General features: G+C 42.9%; 1 protein-coding gene across 1 annotated transcript; it reads right to left on the bottom strand.

Moving 5' to 3' along the window:
- Positions 1 to 2,149: 2,149 nt before the first annotated feature.
- On the bottom strand, positions 2,150 to 5,293 carry LOC139161666 (lysozyme C-3-like). The gene is made up of 4 exons (XM_070741101.1): positions 5,106 to 5,293; positions 4,753 to 4,914; positions 3,669 to 3,747; positions 2,150 to 2,422 (listed from the first exon to the last, which is right to left on the bottom strand). Exons 1-4 carry the CDS (start codon positions 5,239 to 5,241, stop codon positions 2,356 to 2,358), a joined length of 444 nt encoding a protein of 147 aa, XP_070597202.1. The 5' UTR covers positions 5,242 to 5,293; the 3' UTR covers positions 2,150 to 2,355.
- Between the last annotated feature and the right edge of the window lie 17,803 nt (positions 5,294 to 23,096).

The raw sequence follows: 23,096 nt of genomic DNA, 5'->3' as shown, positions 1-23,096 counted from the left end.
AACTGGGCAAACGCCCCCCTTGCCACAGCTGAAAGATGTTTCTCTAATGTGAGCTGTGGATCGAGGAGGACGCCCAAGTTGCGGACCCTCTCTGAGGGGGTCAGTGATCCCCCCCAGGGTAATGGATGGACAGATGGAATTGTCCTTGGGAGGCAAAACCCACAGCCACTCCGTCTTATCAGGGTTGAGTTTGAGTCTGTTGACACCCATCCAGACTCCAACAGCCTCCAGGCACCGGCACATCACTTCCACTGCTTTGCTGACTGGACATGGGGTGGAGATGTAAAGCTGGGTATCATCTGCGTACTGATGATGCCTCACCCCATGCCCCTGGATGATCTCACCCAACGGTTTTATGTAGATATTAAATAGTAGGGGGGAGAGGACCGACCTCTGAGGTACCCCACAAGGGAGCAACCTAGAGGTCGACCTCTGGCCCCCACTAACATAGTTCCCTCTAAGATGAGCAGTGAGCAATCGCTCACTTAAAAATCATCATCAACTCAGAGTTTTCCAAACCTGCCCAGAAGCCGAGAGGGAAAGAGTGAGAGGGAAGGAGAGAGAGAGGAAGAGAGGAAGAGAGAGAAACAGATAGAAAAAAGAGAGGAAGGAAAAGAGAAAGAAAAAGAATGGGAGTAAGGAAGAGAGAAAGAAAATCAAAATCTAGTTTGAAACTAGCTCAACTATTTAAGTGGCATTTTGATATTGATAGAGTTGCCCTATTATGAGCTCATTGTTATAGACACACAGTACAGTATTTTATTTTGAAATTCTCTGAGGCAAAACAGAGTGGGTTTTTTGTTTGTTTGTTTGTTTGTTTGTTTGTTTGTTTGTTTGTTTATTTATTTATTTATTTATTTATTTATATTTATTTATTTATTTATTTATATTTATTTATTTATTATTTCTGTTCCGCCCAGTCCTGAAGGGACTGCCACTCAGACACTATACTTTTCCGCCCACCCACCCCCCCAAAATTAGAGGGAACACTGCCCACTAACACTGACTGTGACTGACCGGAGAGGTAGGAGGAGAACCACTGAAGAACAGTACCTCCCACTCCCAACCCCTCAAGCTGGCGCAGAGGATACCATGGCCGATGGTATCAAAAGCCGCTGAGAGGTCAAGAAGCACCAGGACAGAGGATAAACCCCTGTCCTGGACCTGCCAGAGATCATCCATCAGCGCGACCAAAGCAGTTTCCATGCTGTAGCCGGACCTGAATCCTGACTGTTGAGGGCCTAGATAATCGGCTTCTTCCAAGCACCATTGGAGTTGGAGCACCACCACCTTCTTGACAACCTTCCCCATAAAGGGAAGGTTGGAGACTGGACGATAGTTGTTGGGAATGGCTCGGTCCAGGGAAGGCTTCTTGAGGAGGGAGTGCACAAGTGCCTCCTTGTACGGATATACTAGACTTGTGTGATTAAAACTGTTAACTAATCTGCTTGCCCAAGCTGAGTTGTTTATCAGAATATCAGACCCTTCCTGTTTTCCAGTCCTGAACTCTGTATCTTTAATATCCCAATGTCCTATTGAACTTTTAAATCCACATTTTTCAACAATTGCCTTCTTTGCAAAAACGACGCTATCTGCATCAATTTCTTACACTCTGGTATCTGTCAGGATAATGGATCATAGTAAGATGGCCACCAGATTCTAAATTCAGACATCAGTTATACTGTACAGCAAAAACCAAGCCTTAATATAACTGGAGGTACATCCTAGATATTGTCTGGCCTTGATTGCCAATTTAGAATATTCATGGAACAATTTCAGTAGAAGCTCTGGTCACAAACTCTTCTCAGCATGACCAAATCAGGTTCTGACCTAAAAAAAAAAATCACATTTTTTTTCATAGCCAATTTCACCTACTGCACCATTTTTTGGTAAGAGCCATATTTCCAAAATTAGGTTTGAGTCATAACCAAATCAGTTTGTCATCGAAGTAATAGAATAAATTATGGTCGTGACCAGAGTTTCTACTGTAGTTCACTCATATTGTATGAAGAGATGCATGATGATCTCTCTTAGGTGATGCCAAGTTTTGAACCAGTGATGCATTTGATTACACAGTTCTCCCCTGCCATAGAAAAGATTAATAGCCAGTTCAGTTATGTGAGAATAATGAAGGATGACATGAAAATGATAAAATGCAGAATACCCATTTTATTGAAGGTTTTGAAGCAATATTTGAAGAGTTTAAATGTGATTTAAAATCATTATTTGTATGCAGAGAAACTTGTTCTTCCGAAATTGTGGGTACATGCTTCGAATAGAATTATGAAAGATTGATTATGTAAGAAATAGTATCATTTTAATCACAAGAGAAGGAAAAATGCAGGCTCCTCCATCTCAGAGCCGGCAGCCCTGAATCCATGACGGCACATCTCTTCCCTTGCAGTGGTTCCTCCAGGCAACCCTAGAAGTAAGAATAAGAATATTGCATGTCTTTCCAAACCACACGCATAGTTGTTTGTTTGGTTATGTAACTACTTGAAGAATAACGTAATATGAGAATAACAGAATTGGAAGAGACCTTTGAGGTCTCTAGTCCAAGTCCTCCCCCCACAAGCAGGAGACAGGAATTCCCAGATAGCCAGCAGCAACTATCTTTCATTCATCTTTCCTGTATATTGATTGATAAAGTTCTTTGCTGGTTTGTCAATGAATTCATTTCCACCAGACTAAAATACAACATTTTTTTTTATTTTAGTTAAAATAGTCCTAACTTTCAATTTGTCACAATAAAGCCTATATGACTAGTAATGCCCAAGAGATACTTTGGTTGGGGTGGGTTCTAATTTACCCCACTGCTGGTTCGCTTCCTCCTTCACAGCAGGTGCACTCATACACAGTGGCAACAAATCCCATAATAATAATAATAATTTTTAAAAATCCAAAACCAATATGGTGATGCATGTGCAATGCTGGAAACTCAGGATCTATGCATGTGCAAAAGAAAAAAAATACACCAGGAAAAAATCCCCCCCTAAAAAAAATCAGAAAAAAAAATCCATTTTTTTAAAAAAGGGATGGCGGCCTCCAAAGACTGATAGCAACCAAACCAATTCCATGATGTCATGGTAATATCACCAGCAGTTTGCTATCAGTTTGAGAAAACCATCCAGAACTGGGAGGAACCAACTTCTGGGTCTATACTTGCTAGGGCTAATGGGAGTTCAAATTCCAATCTGTTTGCTGCTGCAGCCCGTTTTCCTATTCAACCAAGGATTGGAAGTTTCACAAATGATCTCTCCCTGATTCTCTCCCTGTATTCTTTGCTAACCAGTTCTCTGATCCTGTTGAACTCTTCCATGGGTTCAGAGCCTTGGTGCTTAAAAGGCCATCTGTCAAATTCTTTTGCTACCTTCCCCAACTCAGTACCAAACCCCAATATTGAACTTGTAATAAAAGATTGTAAAACAAATGAGAAGCACAGAAGTGGGTAACAGATGGGAAATTACTGGGAAGAAATTATCCAGCTATAATAGGTATCAACAAACCCCTCTAGCAAGAAAAATACAAATGGCCATATTCAAGAAATTGTATTTTACCATCAGTGTTAAAAGTTGTATAATAATTTAAAGAAAGATAATTCACTTTCATGACAGTTCAATTGCTACCCAATGTTACAAGTTTAAGATGTTAATGAAAGATTCACTTACCAGGCATTCATCCCTTGGGGATCACGGACAATTCTCTTAGCACACTCAATATCATCAGTGATGTCATCATTTGTGAAAGCTGCCAGGAAAGACATTTTTTTTTCCAAATTTTTTTCCAAAGACTTGCATAATATTGCTATTTAAAGCAGATTCTTACCCAAGTGGCATTTTAGGACCTCAATTGTTATTATATAATGCATTCTCTTCTTTAACAGTGTAAGTTACTTTTTATACATTGACTAACAATGTGGTGGGTCGTGTGACAATTTGGAAAATAGAGTACAAAGCGGAGGAGAAGATTGAGGAAAGGTAAGAAAATATGGTGGTTTTGATACTGTCACAGAAAACCAGCAGGAACATTGAGATGGCAAGAACCCAAACAGGAACTTTGAGAGGCAAGATGATTCAACAGCAAACATCAGACTAAAGGTGAAGAAGAATTATAACTCCTGTTCAAAAGATTCACGTTACCTATTTCCCCTTTTCTAGTGTAATAGGTACACTTGGTAGTAGGTCAGAACAGGAAACAAACATTATAAGGATTGCAGGAATGTTACAGCATAACAACAATAACTGAATCAATAACAGAATTTTGAAAGCTCCTAACAATTCTTGCATTCTTTTCATCAAGATACTTTATTCTGTATTTGTATTTGTATTTATTAGATTTGTATGCCGCCCCTCTCCGAAGACTCGGGGCAGCTAACAACAATATAAAAAGACAATGTAAACAAATCTAATATTAAAAACAATCTAAAAAAAATCCAATTTAAAGAACCACTCATACATACTAGCATACCATATATAAATTCTATAAGCCTAAGGGAAGGGAAATTTCAATTCCCCCATGCCTGATGACAGAGGTGGGTTTTAAGGAGCTTGCGAAAGGCAAGGATGGTGGGGGCAACTCTGATATCTGGTGGGAGCTGGTTCCAGAGGGTCGGGGCCGCCACAGAGAAGGCTCTTCTCCTGGGTCCCGCCAAATGACATTGCTTAGTCAACGGGACCCGGAGAAGGCCAACTCTATGGGACCTAACCGGTCGCTGGGATTCGTGCTGCAGAAGGCGGTCCTTAGGTGTCTTACCACTGCAAGTCTTATTGCAGCCATTAGCTGTAGGGCCCTGGTTATTGTCGCACCACCAACGGCTGTTTATCTGGAAAATCCCATAGTCACGACTGCCATCCGTGTTTGGGGGCCCCACAGCTCGACTATTGTATCTGCTTTCATGATAAGCCATGCAGACCCCTGGAAGAAAGCAAACAGACAAAGGAGTATAAAAGGTTACTGCTATAAATGAAAAACTATCCTGGTTTCTTACACAGCATATTTAATCACCTTCAATCATTCTTCCCCCCAACTAAGGAAGGATACAAGGACCTATCTCTCTTGAAAACCTGGACTGGGCTAAAATAGAGAGATTGAAAGAGTAAACTCACAATCGCCCAGTTTGACGTTGCGATATCCAGCCATGCCGTGTCTTTTGAAAAGTGAAGCCAATTCACACCTTTCATATATTTTTGCTTCATTGGCTGCAATGAAGAGGAAGAGGAGAGCGAGAGCTAAGGCCTTCATTGCTGCAGCTTCTCTGACTTCTCTGGTGCAGCTATTGGATTTTATAGTCACAGCTTGTGAAAGTGAAAACACAAGAGCAAACGATAATAAAGTATGTTGCAATAGTAATTTCCAAACTTGAAGCAATAACAAATCAAGAGAGGATGTTGAGGAGAAAGAGGAAGAAAAAAATATTTTTAACTTTAACATTTTTAATTTTGTAAGAAGCCAAACTGAAATAAAAAAAATATGTAAGGAAAGCATTTTTATCTCCATGAGAGATCCTGGGTCAAAGTGAATGAAGTGCCAAAAATGAACAAGTGATGGACACAATTTCATGATTGAAGCCATATCATTTTTTATATGTTTTGCATGTGATGAATGTGGAAAAGGAAGAAGGCATTTATTGTGTGGTGATTGCTGCCTTTTTTTATTTTTTTGGACCTCCATTCCAAAGACATTTCTCTCTCTCATTTGGTTGATTTTTCTGTTTGGTTGCTTCAATACATCACTTCTTTGAGTGGTTTTTTTTTTCTTTTTTGGACTGATGAAGTTTGTGGAGAAATGAAACATACTGAAATTACTCGGAGAACTTTATTTTCTTTTCTTTTATTGCATTATTATCTTCTTTGATGGCACATAAAGAGGGAGAGCTATAAAAGTGGGGATGAGGTTCTAGTTTTGTATTTTCTGCTTTTATAAGAGAATCTGACATGGATGGACAATGAATTCATACATTCTAGCAACTTGTATCTCTTAACAGAATGCTTTATTTAAAAACTTTCTGAAACATTATCTTGAATTCTATAAACTTAATTTAATTTGTTTATGTTGTGGTTAGCTCTGGCCCAGCTCCTGCCCCAAGGACTGTGTATGTGGGGGAGACATCCACATGCTGCAGGCCTGTTTTGCCACCAGTGGAATCTGCTGATGAAGGCTCCTCTGACCAAGAAGACATGAGTGACAGGGAGGAGGAGAGTGTGGCAGACAGCTCAGAGAGAGCCTTTGCCTGCATAGACTCGTTGCTCCACAGATTGCGGGTTGTGAGTCCCTCCTGGTGAAGTTGGACTTAGGGGTTCAGGTGGGCTTGTTACTCACGTACCTGCCTCTCAGCTCCATGTCAACAGCCCTGCCTGTGCTGCTCGAGGAGGTAGCCGGGCTGGCGGTAGGGTTCCCTAAATTTATTGTCTTGGGGGACTTTAACCTACCATTGCTCAGTGAAACCTCTGGGCTAGTGCAGGAGTTCATGGGCACCATGACAGCCATGGACCTGACACAAGTAGTACAGGGTCCGACTCATGAGGGGGGACATGCACCCAACATGGTATTCCTCTCTGAGCAACTGAGTAATGGTCTGAGACTAAGGGGCTTAGAAGTGTTGCCTTTGTCATGGTCAGACCATTTTCTATTGCGGCTTGACTTCCTGGCTCCAATACTTCCCCGCAGGGGGGCAGAACCAACTAGGAGGTTCTGCCCCAGATGCTGATGGATCCAGAAGGCTTTCGGAGGGCGCTTGGGATTATTCCAGATACACTCATCTACAGTTAGGCAGAGTCTCTTGCTGAGGCCTGGAAAAAGGCTGCAGCGGTGGCTCTTGACCGGATTGCGCCGTTGGGACCTCTCCGCGGCACTAGACCCCATAGAGCTCCATGGTTCAACGAGGAGCTTCGGGAGTTGAAATGCCAGAAGAGACGTCTAGAGAAGCGATGGAGGAAGAGTAAGTCAGAATCTGATCGAACACTTGTAAGAGCTCATATTAAGACTTACAAAGTGGCGCTCAAGGCAGCAAGATGCGCGTATCATGCCGCCTTGTTTGCATCAGCGGAATTTCACCCGGACGCTTTGTTTAGGGTGACCCGCTCCCTTCTTAACCAGGGGGGAGTTGGGCAGCCCTTTCAGAGTAGTGCCGAGGACTAACAAATTTTTCGCTGATAAAGTCGCTCGGATCGGGGTGGACCTCAACTCTGATTGGATAGCAGAGTCAACTGACAATGAGTCAGTCGAGGTGACTGGGGGCCGTATTTCTCCACCTGTCTGGGAAGAGTTTGATCTGGTGACACCTGATGAGGTGGACAAGGCCATTGGAGCTGTGAGTTCCGCCACCTGTTTACTGGATCCGTGTCCCTCCTGGCTGGTCTCGGCCGACAGGGAGGTGACACGGAGCTGGATCCAGGAGATTGTCAATGCTTCTTTGGGGTGGGGGTCCTTTCCGGCTCTGTTCAAGGAGGCACTTGTGCGCCCCCTCCTAAAGAAGCCTTCCCTGGACACAGCCGTACTTAATAATTATCGTCCAGTCTCCAACCTTCCCTTAATGGGGAAGGTTGTTGAGAAGGTGGTGGCACTCTAGCTCCAGCTGTCCTTGGAAGAAGCCGATTATCTAGGCCCTCAATAGTAGTGTTTCAGGCATGGTTACAGCACGGAAACTGCTTTGGTTGCGTTGATGGGTGATCTCTGGCGGGCCCAGGACAGGGGTTTATCCTCTGTCCCTGTGCTTCTTGACCTCTCAGCGGCTTTCGGTACCATTGACCATGGTATCATTCTGCACCGGCTGGAGGGGTTGGGAGTGGGAGGCACTGTTCTTCAGTGGTTCTCCTCCTACCTCTCCAGTCAGTCGCAGTTGGTGTTTTTGGGGGGTCAGAGGTCGACCTCTAGGTCTCTCCCTTATGGGGTGCCTCAGGGGTCGGTCCTCTCCCCCCTGCCATTTAATATCTACATGAAACCTCTGGGTGAGATCATCCAAGGGCATGGGGTGAGGTATCATCAGTACGCCAATGATACCCAGCTGTACATCTCCACCCCATGTCCAGTCAATGAAGCAATTGAAGTGATGTGCCATTGTCTAGAGGCTGTTGGGGTCTGGATGAGTGTCAACAGACTCAAACTCAACCCTGATAAGACGGAGTGGCTGTGGTTTTTGCCTCCCAAGGACAATTCTATCTGTCCATCCATCACCCTGGGAGGGGCAATTACTGACCCCCTCAGAGAGGGTCCGCAATTTGGGCATCCTCCTCGATCGACAGCTCACATTAGAGAAACAACTTTAAGCTGTGGCGAGGGGGGCATTTGCGCAGGTTAATGAACCAGTTGTGGCCCTATTTGGACCGGAAGTCACTGCTTACAGTCACTCATGCCCTTATCGCCTTGAGGTTCGATTACTGCAACACTGTCTACATGGGGCTTCCTTTGAAAAGTGTTCGGAAACTTCAGATCGTGCAAAACACGGCTGCGAGAGCCATTGTGCGGCTTCCAAGATCTGCCTACGTTTCGCCAACACTCTGCAGCCTGCATTGGCTGCTGATCAGTTTCTGGTCACAATTCAAAGTGTTGGTTATGACCTATTAAGCCCTTCAGGATATCTGCAAGACTGCCTTCTGCCGCACGAATCCCAGCGGCCGGTTAGGTCCCACAGAGTTGGTCTTCTCCAGGTCCCGTTGACTAAACAATGTCGTCTGGCAGGACTCAGGGGAAGAGGCTTCTCTGTGGCGGCTACGACCCTCTGGAACCAGCTTACCCCAGAGTTCAGGACTGCCCCCACCCTCCTTGCCTTCTGTAAACTTCTTAAAACCCGCCTCTGCTGTCAGGCATGGGGGAATGGAGACATCCCCCCTTGCCTATGTAGCTGTATGTATGATATTTTTGGATGTATGCTTTTTTGAGGTTTTTTAGGCTTTTTAATGTAAAATTGTTATTTTAAACTTTAATAGATTTGAGTTTATAACTGTTGTAAAGATATCAGAAACCATTTTCCCCCAGTTCTTTTGCTTTGGTTTTTTCTTGCATTTTTGGTTTCCTCTTTGTTTTTTTTTCTTTTTGTTTATTCTTAATTGATTTTATTATCATATTTTTCAGAGTATAAGGCACACAGGAGTATAAGACGCACCTTAGTTTGGGGGAAGGTAAATAAAGAAAAGAATCTACCTACCAGGTATTCCTCTGGCTAGCATACTTATTCTAGGTTTTATAGTCACAGCTTGAAAAATTGGCACCTCTGCAAGGATTATAAATGAAGTACATAAGCAATAATAATTACTTAGCCCCAACTTGAGTTATGCATAAGAGAGTTGAAGCAAAAGGAAAATTTTGCATGAGAGGTTCCTAAAATAAACAAGTGTGTCATTTCAAGCACAAGTGATGTGTTTGAAAAGGGAACAAAACTATTATTGTGTGGTGATTGCTATTTTCTTGACTTTTTGAACTTTTCAAACCCCTAAACATATTCCTTTCTGGGAAACCAAAAGCTTATTTGAATTTTTTTTTTTTTGTTTTGTTCCCTGCAATTGTGTCCCAGCATATATTTCTTTTGTCTGATGAGGTTTGTGAAGACAAGCAATATATTTATTTATTTATTTATTTATTTATTTATTTATTTATTCATTCATTCATTCATTCATTCATTCATTCATTCATTCATTCATTCATTCATTTATTTATTTTGTCCAGTACACAATGCATAGAAGAGAATAGACATGAGGTAATATATATAAAGAAAAATATAAAATAGAGGAGAAGATATATGAAAGGAAGAAAATATATATGATATATGAGATAAAGGAAAGACAATTGGACAAGGGACAAAAGGCACACTGGTGTACTTATGTACGCCCCTTACTGACCTCTTAGAAACCTGGAGAGGTCAATAGTGGATAGTCTGAGGGAGAAATGTTGGGGGTTAGGGGTTGACACTATTGAGTCTGGTAATGAGTTCCACACTTCGACAACTTGATTGTTAAAGTCATATTTTTTACAGTCAAGTTTGTAGCGATTAATATTAAGTTTGAATCTGTTGAGTGCTCTTGTGTTGTTGCAGTTGAAGCTGAAGTAGTCATTGACAGGTAGGACATTGTAGTATATGATCTTGTGGGCAATACTTAAATCGTGTTTTAGGCATCATAGTTCTAAGCTTTCTAGACCCAGGATTTTCGTAGGGTATTCTGTTTCTAGTAGAGGAGTGAAGAGCTCTTCTGGTGAAATATTTTTGGATGTTTTCAAGGGTGTTGATGTCCGAGATGTGGTATGGGTTCCAGGCAGATGAGCTGTATTCTAGGATGGGTCTGGAAAAAGTTTTGTAGACTCTTGTGAGTAGTGTGAGTTTGCCGGAGCAGAAGCTACATAGGATCAGGTTAAGCCTTTTTGGTGATATTGTTGCAGTGGGCTTTAGCACTTAGGTCATTTGATATTAGTATTCCAAGGTCTTTTACTGAGTGTGGGTTGGCTGTGAGAATTTGTTTATTTAGTTTATATATGAGGTTAGGATTCTTTTTGCCGATGTGGAGGGTAGAGCATTTGTTGGTTGATATTTGAAGTTGCCAGGTGTTAGACCAAGCTGAGACTAAGTCGAGGTCTTTTGGGAGAGTAAACGTGTTGTCCGTGGTGTTGAAAAGTTTTATATCATCAGCAAAAAGAACACAGTTGCTTGTGATATGATACATATATCATATCACACACACACACATATATATCATATCACATATATAGAAAGAGAAAGGTGGGAAAGAAGCTCTAATTTTGTATTTCTGGATAATATTGCAGGAGAATACCAGACTGGAGTCAAAGGAAGGGTTAAATATTTCATCAACCTGGAATTCCTTTGTGCCCACAACAGTCCTTATTGAATTCAGCTGCATGCAATAAATTTGCATTCATTTGAACAACCTTGATTCCTGATTTCTTGCACTTGAAACATGCAGGAAAATCTGACATGGTTGCACAATGAATTAATGCATTCTAGGAATTTGCAACTCTTAACAGGGTTCTTTATTTGTCTTGGTGGTACAGTGGTTAGAGTGCAGTACTGCAAGATATTTCTGTTGATCACCAGCTGCCAGCAGTTTGGCAGATCAAATCTCAGTAGGCCCAAGCTTGACTCAGCCTTCCATCTTTCCAAGCTTGGTAAAATGAGGACCCGGATTGTTGGGGGCAAAATATTTACTTTTTGTAAACCGCTTAGAGAAGGTTAAAGCACTATGAAGTGGTATATAAATATAAATGCTATTGCTAAGGTTACTGCTATTCAACGCTTATGAAACACAATCTTAAATTTCATCAATATAATTTAATTTTAATTGAATTGCAACAAGTTTGGTTTGTTCCTGCAACTCTACCTTGCCTCAAATTTTGTCTGTCTGTCTAGTAAGATCTAACTGGTTTGGGATATTTCACATCTAATCTATTTAACAGTACAATAATATATTTTGTATCCCAGAAATCAAGAATCTGACCTCACATTTGAGATCCACACCTCAGTTCTACTCATGTTCTACCTTTTATTTTGTTCAATAAAATTCTTTCTCTAGCAGCCTGCAAATTTGGGGACTTTCCATGCTTCTCCTAATTCATAAAGGAAGTTGGTAACTTCAAGTTACCATGAGGAAATGCAGTTGGGTTTTTTCAATTGTCACAACTGTCAGGAGTTGTCCTTCCCTCAAAAATAGCTCCCTTCATCATGCACTATTAAAAATATGCAATGAATATAAACCCAAGTTGTAGCCACAAATACCTTGAAGTCTCTCAGCTCAAGAAGCATGTTATAGAAAAGAACTGGCAAAGATAAATAGCTGACATATCAAACATTGGAAAATCTTCAAAGGGTATTTAAAATCAGATCAAGAGTGCAATGATTAGCAGATAGATATAATTGTCAATGTTCTTTAAATTAAAATTAAACTAATAATAATAAATGAATTTTCAGTTGACTGAAATAAAACAGATTTTAAAAAGACAGTATAAAGTCGAGAGCTAGAATTTGAAATATAACCATGTTTTGATGATGAACATGAATTGTAATTATAAAAATGTACAAAATTGTTGACATTTGAAGCAGAAAAAGAACAGATTAAAGAATGCATGATAAAGTGGACTAAGAATTTTGGTAATACAGATAATCAGTAGGAAAATAGACAGTCAAAAGGGTTGAATTCACATAGCAATAGCACTTAGACTTATACAGTAATACCTCGTCTTACAAACCTAATTGGTTCCCGGGGGATGTTCATAAGACGAAAAGTTCGTAAGACGAAACATTGTTTCCCATAGGAAACAATGTAAAATCAATTAATCTGTGCAACAAAACCTCCCCCGCAAAAAAACGCCGCCGCCCCGCTGTCACCTTTTGAAACAGCCGGGGGGCTTCTCAGCGTCCTCCTGAACCCGAATGCCAAACCCGAACTTCCGGGTTCGGCATTCGGGAGGCCACCGAGAAGCCCCCTGGCTGTTTCAAAAGATGACAGATGGGCGGCGGGGCTTCTCGGCGACCTCCCGAATGCCGAACCTGGACGTTTGGCAAACGTTTGGGTTCGGGAGGCCGCTGAGAAGCCCCGCCGCTCGGCTGTCACCTTTTGAAACAGCCGGGGGGCTTCTCAGCGTCCTCCTGAACCCAAATGCCAAACCCGAACTTCCAGGTTCGGCATTCGTGAGGCCGCCGAGAAGCCCCCCGGCTGTTTTAAAAGGTGACAGCCAGGCGGCGGGGCTTCTCGGCGGCCTCCCGAACATTTTGGTGGCCGCGAATCCAAGATAATGTTCACTCATATGTTGCCACATGTGAACGGTGTCATGCAGCCAAGTCAGCCACAGGGCCCCCGCCAGGATTATTACAACCATTGCCAACGCCCACGAGGCCCTGGGGAGCTGTGTCCATGGACTTTGTCACACACTTGCCCCCCTTGTCACGGTTCACCACAGTCATGGTGGTGATGGACATGTTGACAAAAATGGTCCATTTCATCCCCTTTCACAAGGTACCCACATCCCATGACACCGCTAAATTGTTTTTGCAACATGTCTTCCGGATCCATGGACTTCCAGATCGAGTTGTGTCGGACTGAGGAACTCAGTTCACAGCATGGTTCTGGAAAGAGCTTATGTCTGCTTTACATGTTCAAGTGTGTCTTGCTTCGACCCAGCACCCTCAGACTGATGGCGGAACAGAAAAAACCATTGGCATTTTGGAACAATACCTGTGGTGCTTTGTGTCCGACCGGCAGGCTGATTGGTCACATTTCCTCCCGGTAGCGGAGTTTGCATTCAATAACTCACGGCATACGTCCATAAGACTCAAGCCCTTTTATGCTAACTATGGCTTCCATCCCCGGTTTTTCCCATTAACCCTGTTAGATTCCCCGGTCCCCGCAGCAGAGGACTTCTTATTGGAACTGCACGCGGTTTATGAGCTGGTGAAGTGGTATTTAATTAAGGCCAAAGAGGATTACAAACGGGTGGCGGACCGGTCTCGGCGAGATGTCCCCCCGTTGGCTGTTGGTGACCAGGTGTGGTTATCCACCAAACACATCGCTTCGGAATTACCTTGACGTAAACTGGATCCATGCTTCATGGGCCCTTTCCCGATTGCGAAGGTCATCAGTCCGGTGGCTTATCAGCTTACGTTGTCTGCCAACCTGTGGGTTCACCCCGTTTTCCACTGTTCCCTTTTGGTACCTATTTCTCCTGAGTGCCCCCTTTGTCCCAGTGTCCCTTTGTTGCCTGCCCCCTGTGTTTGAGATCGTTTACTCGAGGTCATGGTCCATGCCATCCAGGACTTCCGTTGGGTGGACGATTGTTTTCAATATCTTGTGCAATGAGTGGAGGATGAGCCTGACGATTGTTCGTGGGTGGAGGCTGTCCTGGTTTATGCTCCCGTCCTTATCTGAGCAGTTCATGTCCAATTTCCCCAGAAACCTCGTCCCTTGCGCTGGAGCCAGAGGAGGGGCCTTCCGGGAGGGGATGGTGTTGTGGTTAGCTCTGGCCCAGCTCCTGCCCCAAGGACTGGGTATGTGGGGGAGACATCCACATGCTGCAGGCCTGTTTTGCCCCCAGTGGAATCTGATGATGAAGGCTCCTCTGACCAAGAAGATATGAGCGACAGGGAGGAGGAGAGTGTGGCAGACAGCTCAGAAGGAGATCAATTATCTAGCTCCTCCTTGGATTCAGAACAAGAGTTAATGATACAGCCACGCATGCAGAGAGCGATGCATAGGCAACAACAACTGAGAGATTATTATCAAAGAAAATGAGGCCACCTGTGGTTGGGTGGGGCTGTGGTAATTAGTGAGGCTGCTATAAATAGCAGCCTGTGGGTTTCGCCATTGTGGAGGATTATCTGATCGTTGTCTTTCGTGACTGCTTTACTGACTTTGACCTTTTGTGTGCTGATCTTTCCCCACTTTGAAACTAAACCAGAGTAAAGTGTGTTTCACTTTGTGAAAGAAGAAGGACTGTGAATTGCCTCACAGCTGCAAGCTAAGTATCACAGAACTGATAAGGGACTTGTACAAATTACCAGTTTGTTTGGAGATGAGTGCTCTTTGCTCTACCAAAAGAGGGCTTAGTTTAAGTGAATTTTCATTATACAGAACATTGTTTTGAATTTTCAAACATGTGTATGTCTGAAATTTGTACCTGTGAATTTTTGGGAGGAGTCTACTAGAGAGCCCGACAGAACAGTTTAGTTTGTTGCCAAGTTGAAGAAATACAGATAAAATGAATAGCTAGAGTAAAAATTGAAAATATAGTAGGTATGAGGTGAATGGATACGGTACAAATGAAATTCGTGGCACACCTGACGCTGGAGAGGCAGGAGGGGTGGGGGCACCTATCCCTGGGGTAAAAAGGGTCAGAATACCCCGGTCTTGCTGGGGAGAGGCAGATATGGCGGGAGCCATGGAGCTAGCTATTCCAGGGGAAGGAGGGATCTCTGCTTAGTAGCGATTCCTTCTTCCGGCTCCATTACCTCAACTCAAGGCACTGGTGATGAGTTTAATTCTGGCCCTGGGCTCAGGCTGCTGCTACTCAGTGCCAGGTCAGTGGTAAATAAAGCACTCCTGATCCGGGATTTGATCCTGGATGAGAGGACAACCTGGCATGCATGACTGAATCCTGGCTGGGCCCGGAGGGAGGAGTTCCTCTCTCTGAAATTTGCCCAGCTGGATTTCGGGTATGGCATCAGCCCCGACCCCAGGGAAGGGGGGAAGGAGTGGCTATTATAGCCAGAGAGAACCTTTGCCTGCGTAGACTCATTGCTCCAGAGATTGTGGGTTGCAAGTCCCTCCTGGTGAAGTTGGGCTTAGGGGTTCAGGTGGGCTTGTTACTCACGTACCTGCCTCCCAGCTGCGTGTGAACAGCCCTGCCTATGCTGCTCGAGGAGGTAGCCGGGCTGGCGGTAGGGTTCTCCAGATTTATTGTCTTGGGGGACTTTAACCTACTGTCGCTCAGTGAAACCTCTGGGCTAGCGCAGGAGTTCATGGCCACCATGACAGCCATGGACCTGACTCAAGTAGTACAGGGTCCGACTCATGAGGGGGGACATGCACCCAACATGGTATTCCTCTCTGAGCAACTGAGTAATGGTCTGAGACTAAGGGGCTTAGAAGTGTTGCCTTTGTCATGGTCAGACCATTTTCTATTGCGGCTTGACTTCCTGGCTCCAATCCTTCCCCGCAGGGAGGCGGAACTGACTAGGCTCTTGATCGGATTGCGCCATTGTGACCTCTTCATGGCACTAGACCCCATAGAGCTCCATGGTTGAACGAGGAGCTTCGGGAGTTGAAATACCAGAAGAGACGTCTAGAGAAGCGATGGAGGAAGAATAAGTCAGAATCTGATCGAACACTTGTAAGAGCTCATATTAAGACTTACAAAGTGGCGCTCAAGGCGGCAAGATGTGCGTATCATGCCGCCTTGTTTGCATCAGCAGAATTTCACCCGGCCGCTTTGTTTAGGGTGACCAGCTCCCTTCTTAACCAGCGGGGATTTGGGCAGCCTTTTCAGAGTAGTGCCAAGGACTTTAACAAATTTTTTGCTGATAAAGTCGCTCGGATCCGGGCGGACCTCGACTGTGATTGGATAGCAGAGTCAACTGACAATGAGTCAGTCGAGGTGACTGGGGCCCGTATTTCTCCACCTGTCTGGGAAGAGTTTGATCTGGTGATACCTGATGAGGTGGACCAGGGCATTGGAGCTGTGAGTTCCGCCACCTGTTTACTGGATCCGTGTCCCTCCTGGCTGGTCTCGGCCGACAGGGAGGTGACACGGAGCTGGATCCAGGAGATTGTCAATGCTTCTTTGGGGAGGGGGTCCTTTCCGTCTCCGTTCAAGGAGGCACTTGTGCGCCCCTTCCTCAAGAGGCCTTCTCTGGACACAGCCATACTTAATAACTATCATCCAGTCTCCAACCTTCCCTTTATGGGGAAGGTTGTTGAGAAGGTGGTGGCACTCCAGCTCCAGCTGTCCTTGGAAGAAGCCGATTATCTAGGCCCTCAACAGTCGTGTTTCAGGCCCGGTTACAGCATGGAAACTGTTTTGGTCATGTCAATGGATGATCTCTGGCGGGCCCTGGACAGAGGTTTATCCTCTGTCCTGGTGCTTCTTGACCTCTCAGTGGTTTTCGAGACCATCAACCATGGCATCCTTCTGCACTGGCTGGAGGGGTTGGGAGTAGGAGGCACTGTTCTTCAGTGGTTCTCCTCCTACCTCTCCAGTCAGTCGCAGTTGGTGTTTTTGGGGGGTCAGAGGTCGACCTCTAAGTCTCTCCCTTATGGGGTGCCTCAGGGGTTGGTCCTCTCCCCCCTGCCATTTAATATCTACATGAAACCACTGGGTGAGATCATCCAAGGGCATGGGGTGAGGTATCATCAGTACGCCGATGATACCCAGCTGTACATCTCCACCCCATGTCCAGTCAACGAAGCAGTTGAAGTGATGTGCCGTTGTCTAGAGGCTTTTGGGGTCTGGTTGGGTGTCAACAGACTCAAACTCAACCCTGATAAGACGGAGTGGCTGTGGGTTTTGCCTCCCAAGGACAATTCTATCTGTCCGTCCATCACCCTGGGAGGGGGAATTACTGACCCCCTCAGAGAGGGTCCGCAACTTGGGCATCCTCCTCGATCTATAGCTCACATTAGAGAAACATCTTTCAGCTGTGGCGAGGGGGGCATTTGCGCAGGTTTATGAACCAGTTGTGGCCCTATTTGGACCGGGAGTCACTGCTCACAGTCACTCATGCCCTTATCGCCTCGAGGTTCGACTACTGCAACACTGTCTACATGGGGCTTCCTTTGAAAAGTGTTCGGAAACTTCAGATCATGCAAAACATGACTGCAAGAGCCATCATGCAGCTTCCAAGATCTGCCTACGTTTCGCCAACACTCTGCGGCCTGCATTGGCTGCTGATCAGTTTCTGGTCACAATTCAAAGTGTTGGTTATGACCTATAAAGCCCTTCAGGATATCTGCAAGACTGCCTTCTGCCGCACGAATCCCAGCAGCCAGTTAGGTCCCACAGAGTTGGCCTTCACCAGGTCCCGTCGACTAAATAATGTCGTCTGGCAGGACTCAGGGGAAGAGCCTTCTCTGTGGCAGCCCCGACCCTCTGGAACCAGCTCACCCCAGAGTTCAGGACTGCCCCCACCCTCCTTGCCTTTCGTAAACTTCTTAAAACCCACCTCTACCGTCAGGCATGGGGGAACTGAGACACCCCCCCTTGCCTATGTAGTTGTATGTATGATATGTTTGTATGTATGCTTTTGGGGGGGGGGGTTAGGCTTTTTAATGTAAAATTGTTATTTTAAACTTTAATATTAGATTTGTTACTGTATATTGTTTTTATCATTGCTGTGAGCCGCCCCGAATTGAATTATGTGTCTGGGCACTCGCACATGCATGATAGCACATGCCCACACTCTTTTGGCACCGGGGGAAAAAAAGGTTCTCCATCACTGGTATAGCTGCTGGTCTTGTCAATCAGTAAAGCAAAGCAGAGCAGATTAAATTAGACTTTGGGTGATAAAAGATGCACAAGCCCATCCACTCTTTCAGCCATCTTTGGATCAAGTCTGACAACTTCTGATGAGTGTTTGTCATCCTAGTTCATAAGAATTTGGATAACCTTGGATCTCTGTGTGTGTGTGTGTGTCAGGGTCTGTCTGTCTCTGTATGTGTGTGTTTGTCTCTCTGTGTGAGAAAGAACAAATGTACCTTGTAGCCAGTGAAGTTTTATTATTATTTTAAATTCATTCACTCTTTGGTTGTTCCTTACGTTCCGTGTTGTTCCTTGAAATTGATTTGAATATGGCTCTTCATCAGGGCTGTGAATGTGAGACTGACCGTAAACCAAACTCAGCAATGTACATAACAAACACTTTTCCACTTATTCACACCCCATTTATATCCAATCTTTCATTGTCTCTATCAATCCTTTCTCCAGCAGCCTGTGTCTCTCTTCATTTACAAAGAAAGTTACTATAAGAAAATTCCTCCAGTTGGGTTTTTCATTAATCACATATTGGGATAAGAATTTTGGTCATTTAGATTGTGTCAACAAAAATCCCATTGTATATGAGGTCAGAAAAATGATCTAGAATGTGTAGTTCTTCAAGTGTATGTTGGAAATGTGGACAACATGAAGGGCTATATCGGATGATTGTATAGATCAATATACTATTGATGTCCGAATCTTCCATTTTAGGATTAATGGATAAACAGGAAAAAATCCATGCAAGATTATTTTAACATATAATTACTAAAATGGGATTACCATATATGGAAAAATGGAAAGGTTTGACAGTATTTATTATGAAGGAATGACTGGTAGAATTTTGCTTAAAGAGGTAAATTGATTTATTTGAACTACTTATTGGTGATTAGAAGTTCTTATGAGATTTTTGTATAAAAAATTAATATGATATATGGTTTTGATGATTAGTTAGAATAGATTATGGAAAGGAGCAATAAAATGTAATTTTAGAAAGAGAGAGGTTGTAATAGTTTTGAGTTTATAACTGCTGTAAAGGTATCAGAAACCATTTTTTCCCAGTTCTTTTGCTTTGGTTTTTTTCTTGCATTTTTGGTTTCCTCTTTGTTTTTTTTTTCTTTTTGTTTATTCTTAATTGATTTTATTATCATATTTTTCAGAGTATAAGGCACACAGGAGTATAAGACGCACCTTAGTTTGGGGGAAGGTAAATAAAGAAAAGAATCTACCTACCAGGTATTCCTCTAGCTAGCATACTTATTCTAGGTTTTATAGTCACAGCTTGAAAAATTGGCACCTCTGCAAGGATTATAAAGGAAGTACGTAAGCAATAATAATTACTTAGCCCCAAATTGAGTTAAACATAAGAGAGAGTTGAAGCAAAAAGAAAATTTTGCATGAGAGGTTCCTAAAATAAATAAGTGTGTCATTCCAAACACAAGTGATGTGTTTGAAAAGGGAACAGAACTTTTATTGTGTGGTGATTGCTATTTTCTTGACTTTTTGGACTTTTCAAACCCCTAAACATACAGTGATCCCTCGGTTAGCGCGGGGGTTACGTTCCAAGACCTCCCGCGCTAACCGATTTCCGCGTTATACTGGATGCGGAAGTAAAAACACCATCTGCGCATGCACGCCCTTTGTTCCATGGCTGCACATGCGCAGAAGGTGGAGCGACGCAAGTTCGGAGGCTGGCAATGCAATGGTGATTTTTCCGGGCTCCTCGCCGCTACCCACAGGGCAGCGCTGGCGGCAATGGCAATGGCAACCCTCCCTCCTTCCCTCCTTCCCTTCTCTCCCTCCCTCCTTCCCTCCTTCCTTCCTCTCACCGGCTTTCTTGGGGCAGCGCTGGCGGCAATGGCAACCCTCCCTCCTTCCCTTCTCTCCCTCCCTCCTTCCCTTCTCTCCCTCCCTCCTTCCCTCCTTCCTTCCTCTCACCGGCTTTCTTGGGGCAGCGCTGGCGGCAATGGTCGAGATTTTGGCCAATCAGCAATCAGTATGACGTCATCGGGCGGGAAAAACCGTGGTGTAGGAAAAAAACGCGGACTTATTTTTTAATTAATATTTTTTGAAAAACCGCGTTGCAGCGTTTCGCGCTAATCGAGAACGCGCAAATCGAGGGATCACTGTATTCCTTTCTGGGAAACCAAAAGCTTATTTGAATTTTTCTGTTTGTTTTTTCCCCTGCAATTGTGTCCCAGCATATATTTCTTTTGTCTAATGAATTTTCTGAAGAAAAGCAATATATTTATTTTATTTATTTATTTATTTTGTCCAGTACACAATGCATAGAAGAGAATAGACATGAGGTAATATATATAAAGAAAAATATAAAATAGAGGAGAAGATATATAAAAGGAAGAAAATATATATGATATATGAGATAAAGGAAAGACAATTGGACAAGGGACGAAAGGCACATTGGTGCACTTATGTACGCCCCTTACTGACCTCTTAGAAACCTGGAGAGGTCAATTGTGGATAGTCTGAGGGAGTTGACACTATTGAGTCTGGTAATGAGTTCCACGCTTCGACAACTCGATTGTTAAAGTCATATTTTTTACAGTCAATTTTGTAGCGGTTAATATTAAGTTTGAATCTGTTGCGTGCTCTTGTGTTGTTGCGGTTGAAGCTGAAGTAGTCATTGACAGGTAGGACATTGCAGCATATGATCTTGTGGGCAATACTTAAATCGTGTTTTAGGCATCGTAGTTCTAAGCTTTCTAGACCCAGGATTGTTAATCTATTTTCGTAGGGTATTCTGTTTCTAGTGGAGGAGTGAAGAGCTCTTCTGGTGAAATATTTTTGGATGTTTTCAAGGGTGTTGATGTCCGAGATGTGGTATGGGTTCCATACAGATGAGCTGTATTCTAGGATGGGTTTGGCAAACGTTTTGTAGGCTCTTGTGAGTAGTGTGAGATTGCCGGAGCAGAAGCTATGTAGGATCAGGTTAACAACTCTAGAAGCCTTTTTGGCGATATTGTTGCAGTGGGCTTTGGCACTTAGGTCATTTGATATTCGTATTCCAAGGTCTTTTACTGAGTGGGAGTTGGCTGTGAGATTTTGTTTATTCAGTTTATATATGAGGTTAGGATTCTTTTTGCCGATGTGGAGGTTAGAGCATTTGTTGGCTGATATTTGAAGTTGCCATGTGTTAGACCAATCTGAGACTAAGTCGAGGTCTTTTTGGAGAGTAAACGTGTTGTCAATGGTGCTGAAAAGTTTTACATCATTGGCAAAAAGAACACAGTTGCTTGTGATATGATATATATATCATATCACATATATGCATATCATATCACATATATAGAAAGAGAAAGGTGGGAAAGAAGCTCTAATTTTGTATTTCTGGATAATATTGCAGGAGAATACCAGACTGGGGTCAAAGGAAGGGTTAAATATTTAATCAAGCTGGAATTCCTTTGTGGCCACAACAGTCCAGCTGCATGCAATAAATTTGAATTCATTTGAACAACCTTGATTCCTGATTTCTTGCACTTGAAACATGCAGGAAAATCTGACATGGTTGCACAATGAATTAATGCATTCTAGGAATTTGCAACTCTTAACAGGGTTCTTTATTTGACTTGGTGGTGCAGTGGTTAGAGTGTAGTACTGCAAGATATTTCTGCTGATCACCAGCTGGCAGCAGTTTGGCAGATCAAATCTCAGTAGGCTCAAGCTTGACTCAGCCTTCCATCTTTCCAAGCTTGGTAAAATGAGGACCCAGATTGTTTGGGGCAAAATATTTACTTTCTGCAAACAGCTTATAGAAGGTTAAAGCACTATGAAGTGGTATATAAATATAAATGCTATTGCTAAGGTTATTGCTATTCAATGCTTTCTGAAACACAATCTTAAATTTCATTAATATAATTTAATTTTAATTGAATTGCAACAAGTTTGGTTTGTTCCTGCAACTCTACCTTGCCTCAGCTTTTGTCTGTCTGTCTAGTAAGATCTAACTGGTTTGGGATATTTCACATCTAATCTATTTAACAGTACAATAATATATTTTGTATCCCAGAAATCAAGAATCTGACCTCACATTTGAGATCCACACAGTCTCCACCCTGCTCTCTTTTAAAAGACCCAGAACCTCTTTCTGTTTCCTCATTACTACGTATGTCTCAATGACATCACTTCTAAATTGGCCTGATTAATTTTTGTGTATCTCCCACCTCCCCGCGACAACCACTATGAGGTTTTAAATTCTTCTCATTCATTGTAAGCTGTGTTCAGAGAAATAGAATAGAAACAGCTAAACAAATCCATATTAGATTACAGCTCAGTTCTACTCATGTTCTCCCTTTTATTGTGTTCAATAAAATTCTTTCTCTAGCAGCCTGCAACCTTGGGGACTTTCCTTGCTTCTCTTAGTAACTTAGTAACTTCAAGTTACCATGAGGAAATGCAGTTGGGTTTTTTCAGTTGTCACAACTGTCAGGAGTTGTCCTTCCCTCAAAAATATCTCCCTTCATCATGCACTATTAAAAATATGCAATGAATATAAACCCAAGTTGTAGCCACAAATACCTTGAAGTCTCTCAGCTCAAGAAGCATGTTATGGAAAAGAACTGGCAAAGATAAATAGCTGACATATCAAACATTGGAAAATCTTCAAAGGGTATTTAAAATCAGATCAAGAGTGCAATGATTAGCAGATAGACATAATTGTCAATGATTTTTAAATTAAAATTAAACTAATAATAATAACTGAATTTTCAGTTGACTGAAATAAAACAGATTTTAAAAAGACATAGTATAAAGTTGAGAACTAGAATTTGAAATATAATCATGTTTTGATGATGAACATGAATTGTAATTATAAAAATGTACAAAATTGTTGACATTTGAAGCATAAGAAGAACAGATTAAACAATGCATGATAAAGTGGACTAAGAATTTTGGTAATACAGATAATCAGTAGGAAAATAGACAGCCAAAAGGGTTGAATTCACATTATAGCAATTGCTTCATTTACAGCCCTCTCTAAGCTATTTAGAAGTCAGCATATTGACAACAACAATCTTGGCCCTCATTTTACCCACTTCCAAATATTGGAAGGTTGAGTCAATCTTGAGCTGGTGAGATTTGATCTGCTGAACAGCAGCCAGCGGTTAGCTGAAGTAGCCTGC

The sequence above is a fragment of the Erythrolamprus reginae genome, chromosome 2, assembly GCF_031021105.1.
Source record: "Erythrolamprus reginae isolate rEryReg1 chromosome 2, rEryReg1.hap1, whole genome shotgun sequence".
NCBI lineage: Eukaryota > Metazoa > Chordata > Lepidosauria > Squamata > Dipsadidae > Erythrolamprus > Erythrolamprus reginae.
This window is presented reverse-complemented; position numbering and strand designations above follow the sequence as displayed.

What these genes read in the sequence shown, in the direction of transcription:
- LOC139161666 (XM_070741101.1), bottom strand. Translation starts at nt 5,241, where the DNA reads ATGAAGGCCTTAGCTCTCGCTCTCCTCTTCCTCTTCATTGCAGCCAAT. An exon ending in CAACGTCAAACTGGGCGATT is followed by an intron (nt 4,915 to 5,105) that starts GTGAGTTTACTC and finishes GCTTTCTTCCAG; the next exon opens with GGGTCTGCATGGCTTATCAT. An exon ending in CTGCAATAAGACTTGCAGTG is followed by an intron (nt 3,748 to 4,752) that starts GTAAGACACCTA and finishes CTTTCCTGGCAG; the next exon opens with CTTTCACAAATGATGACATC.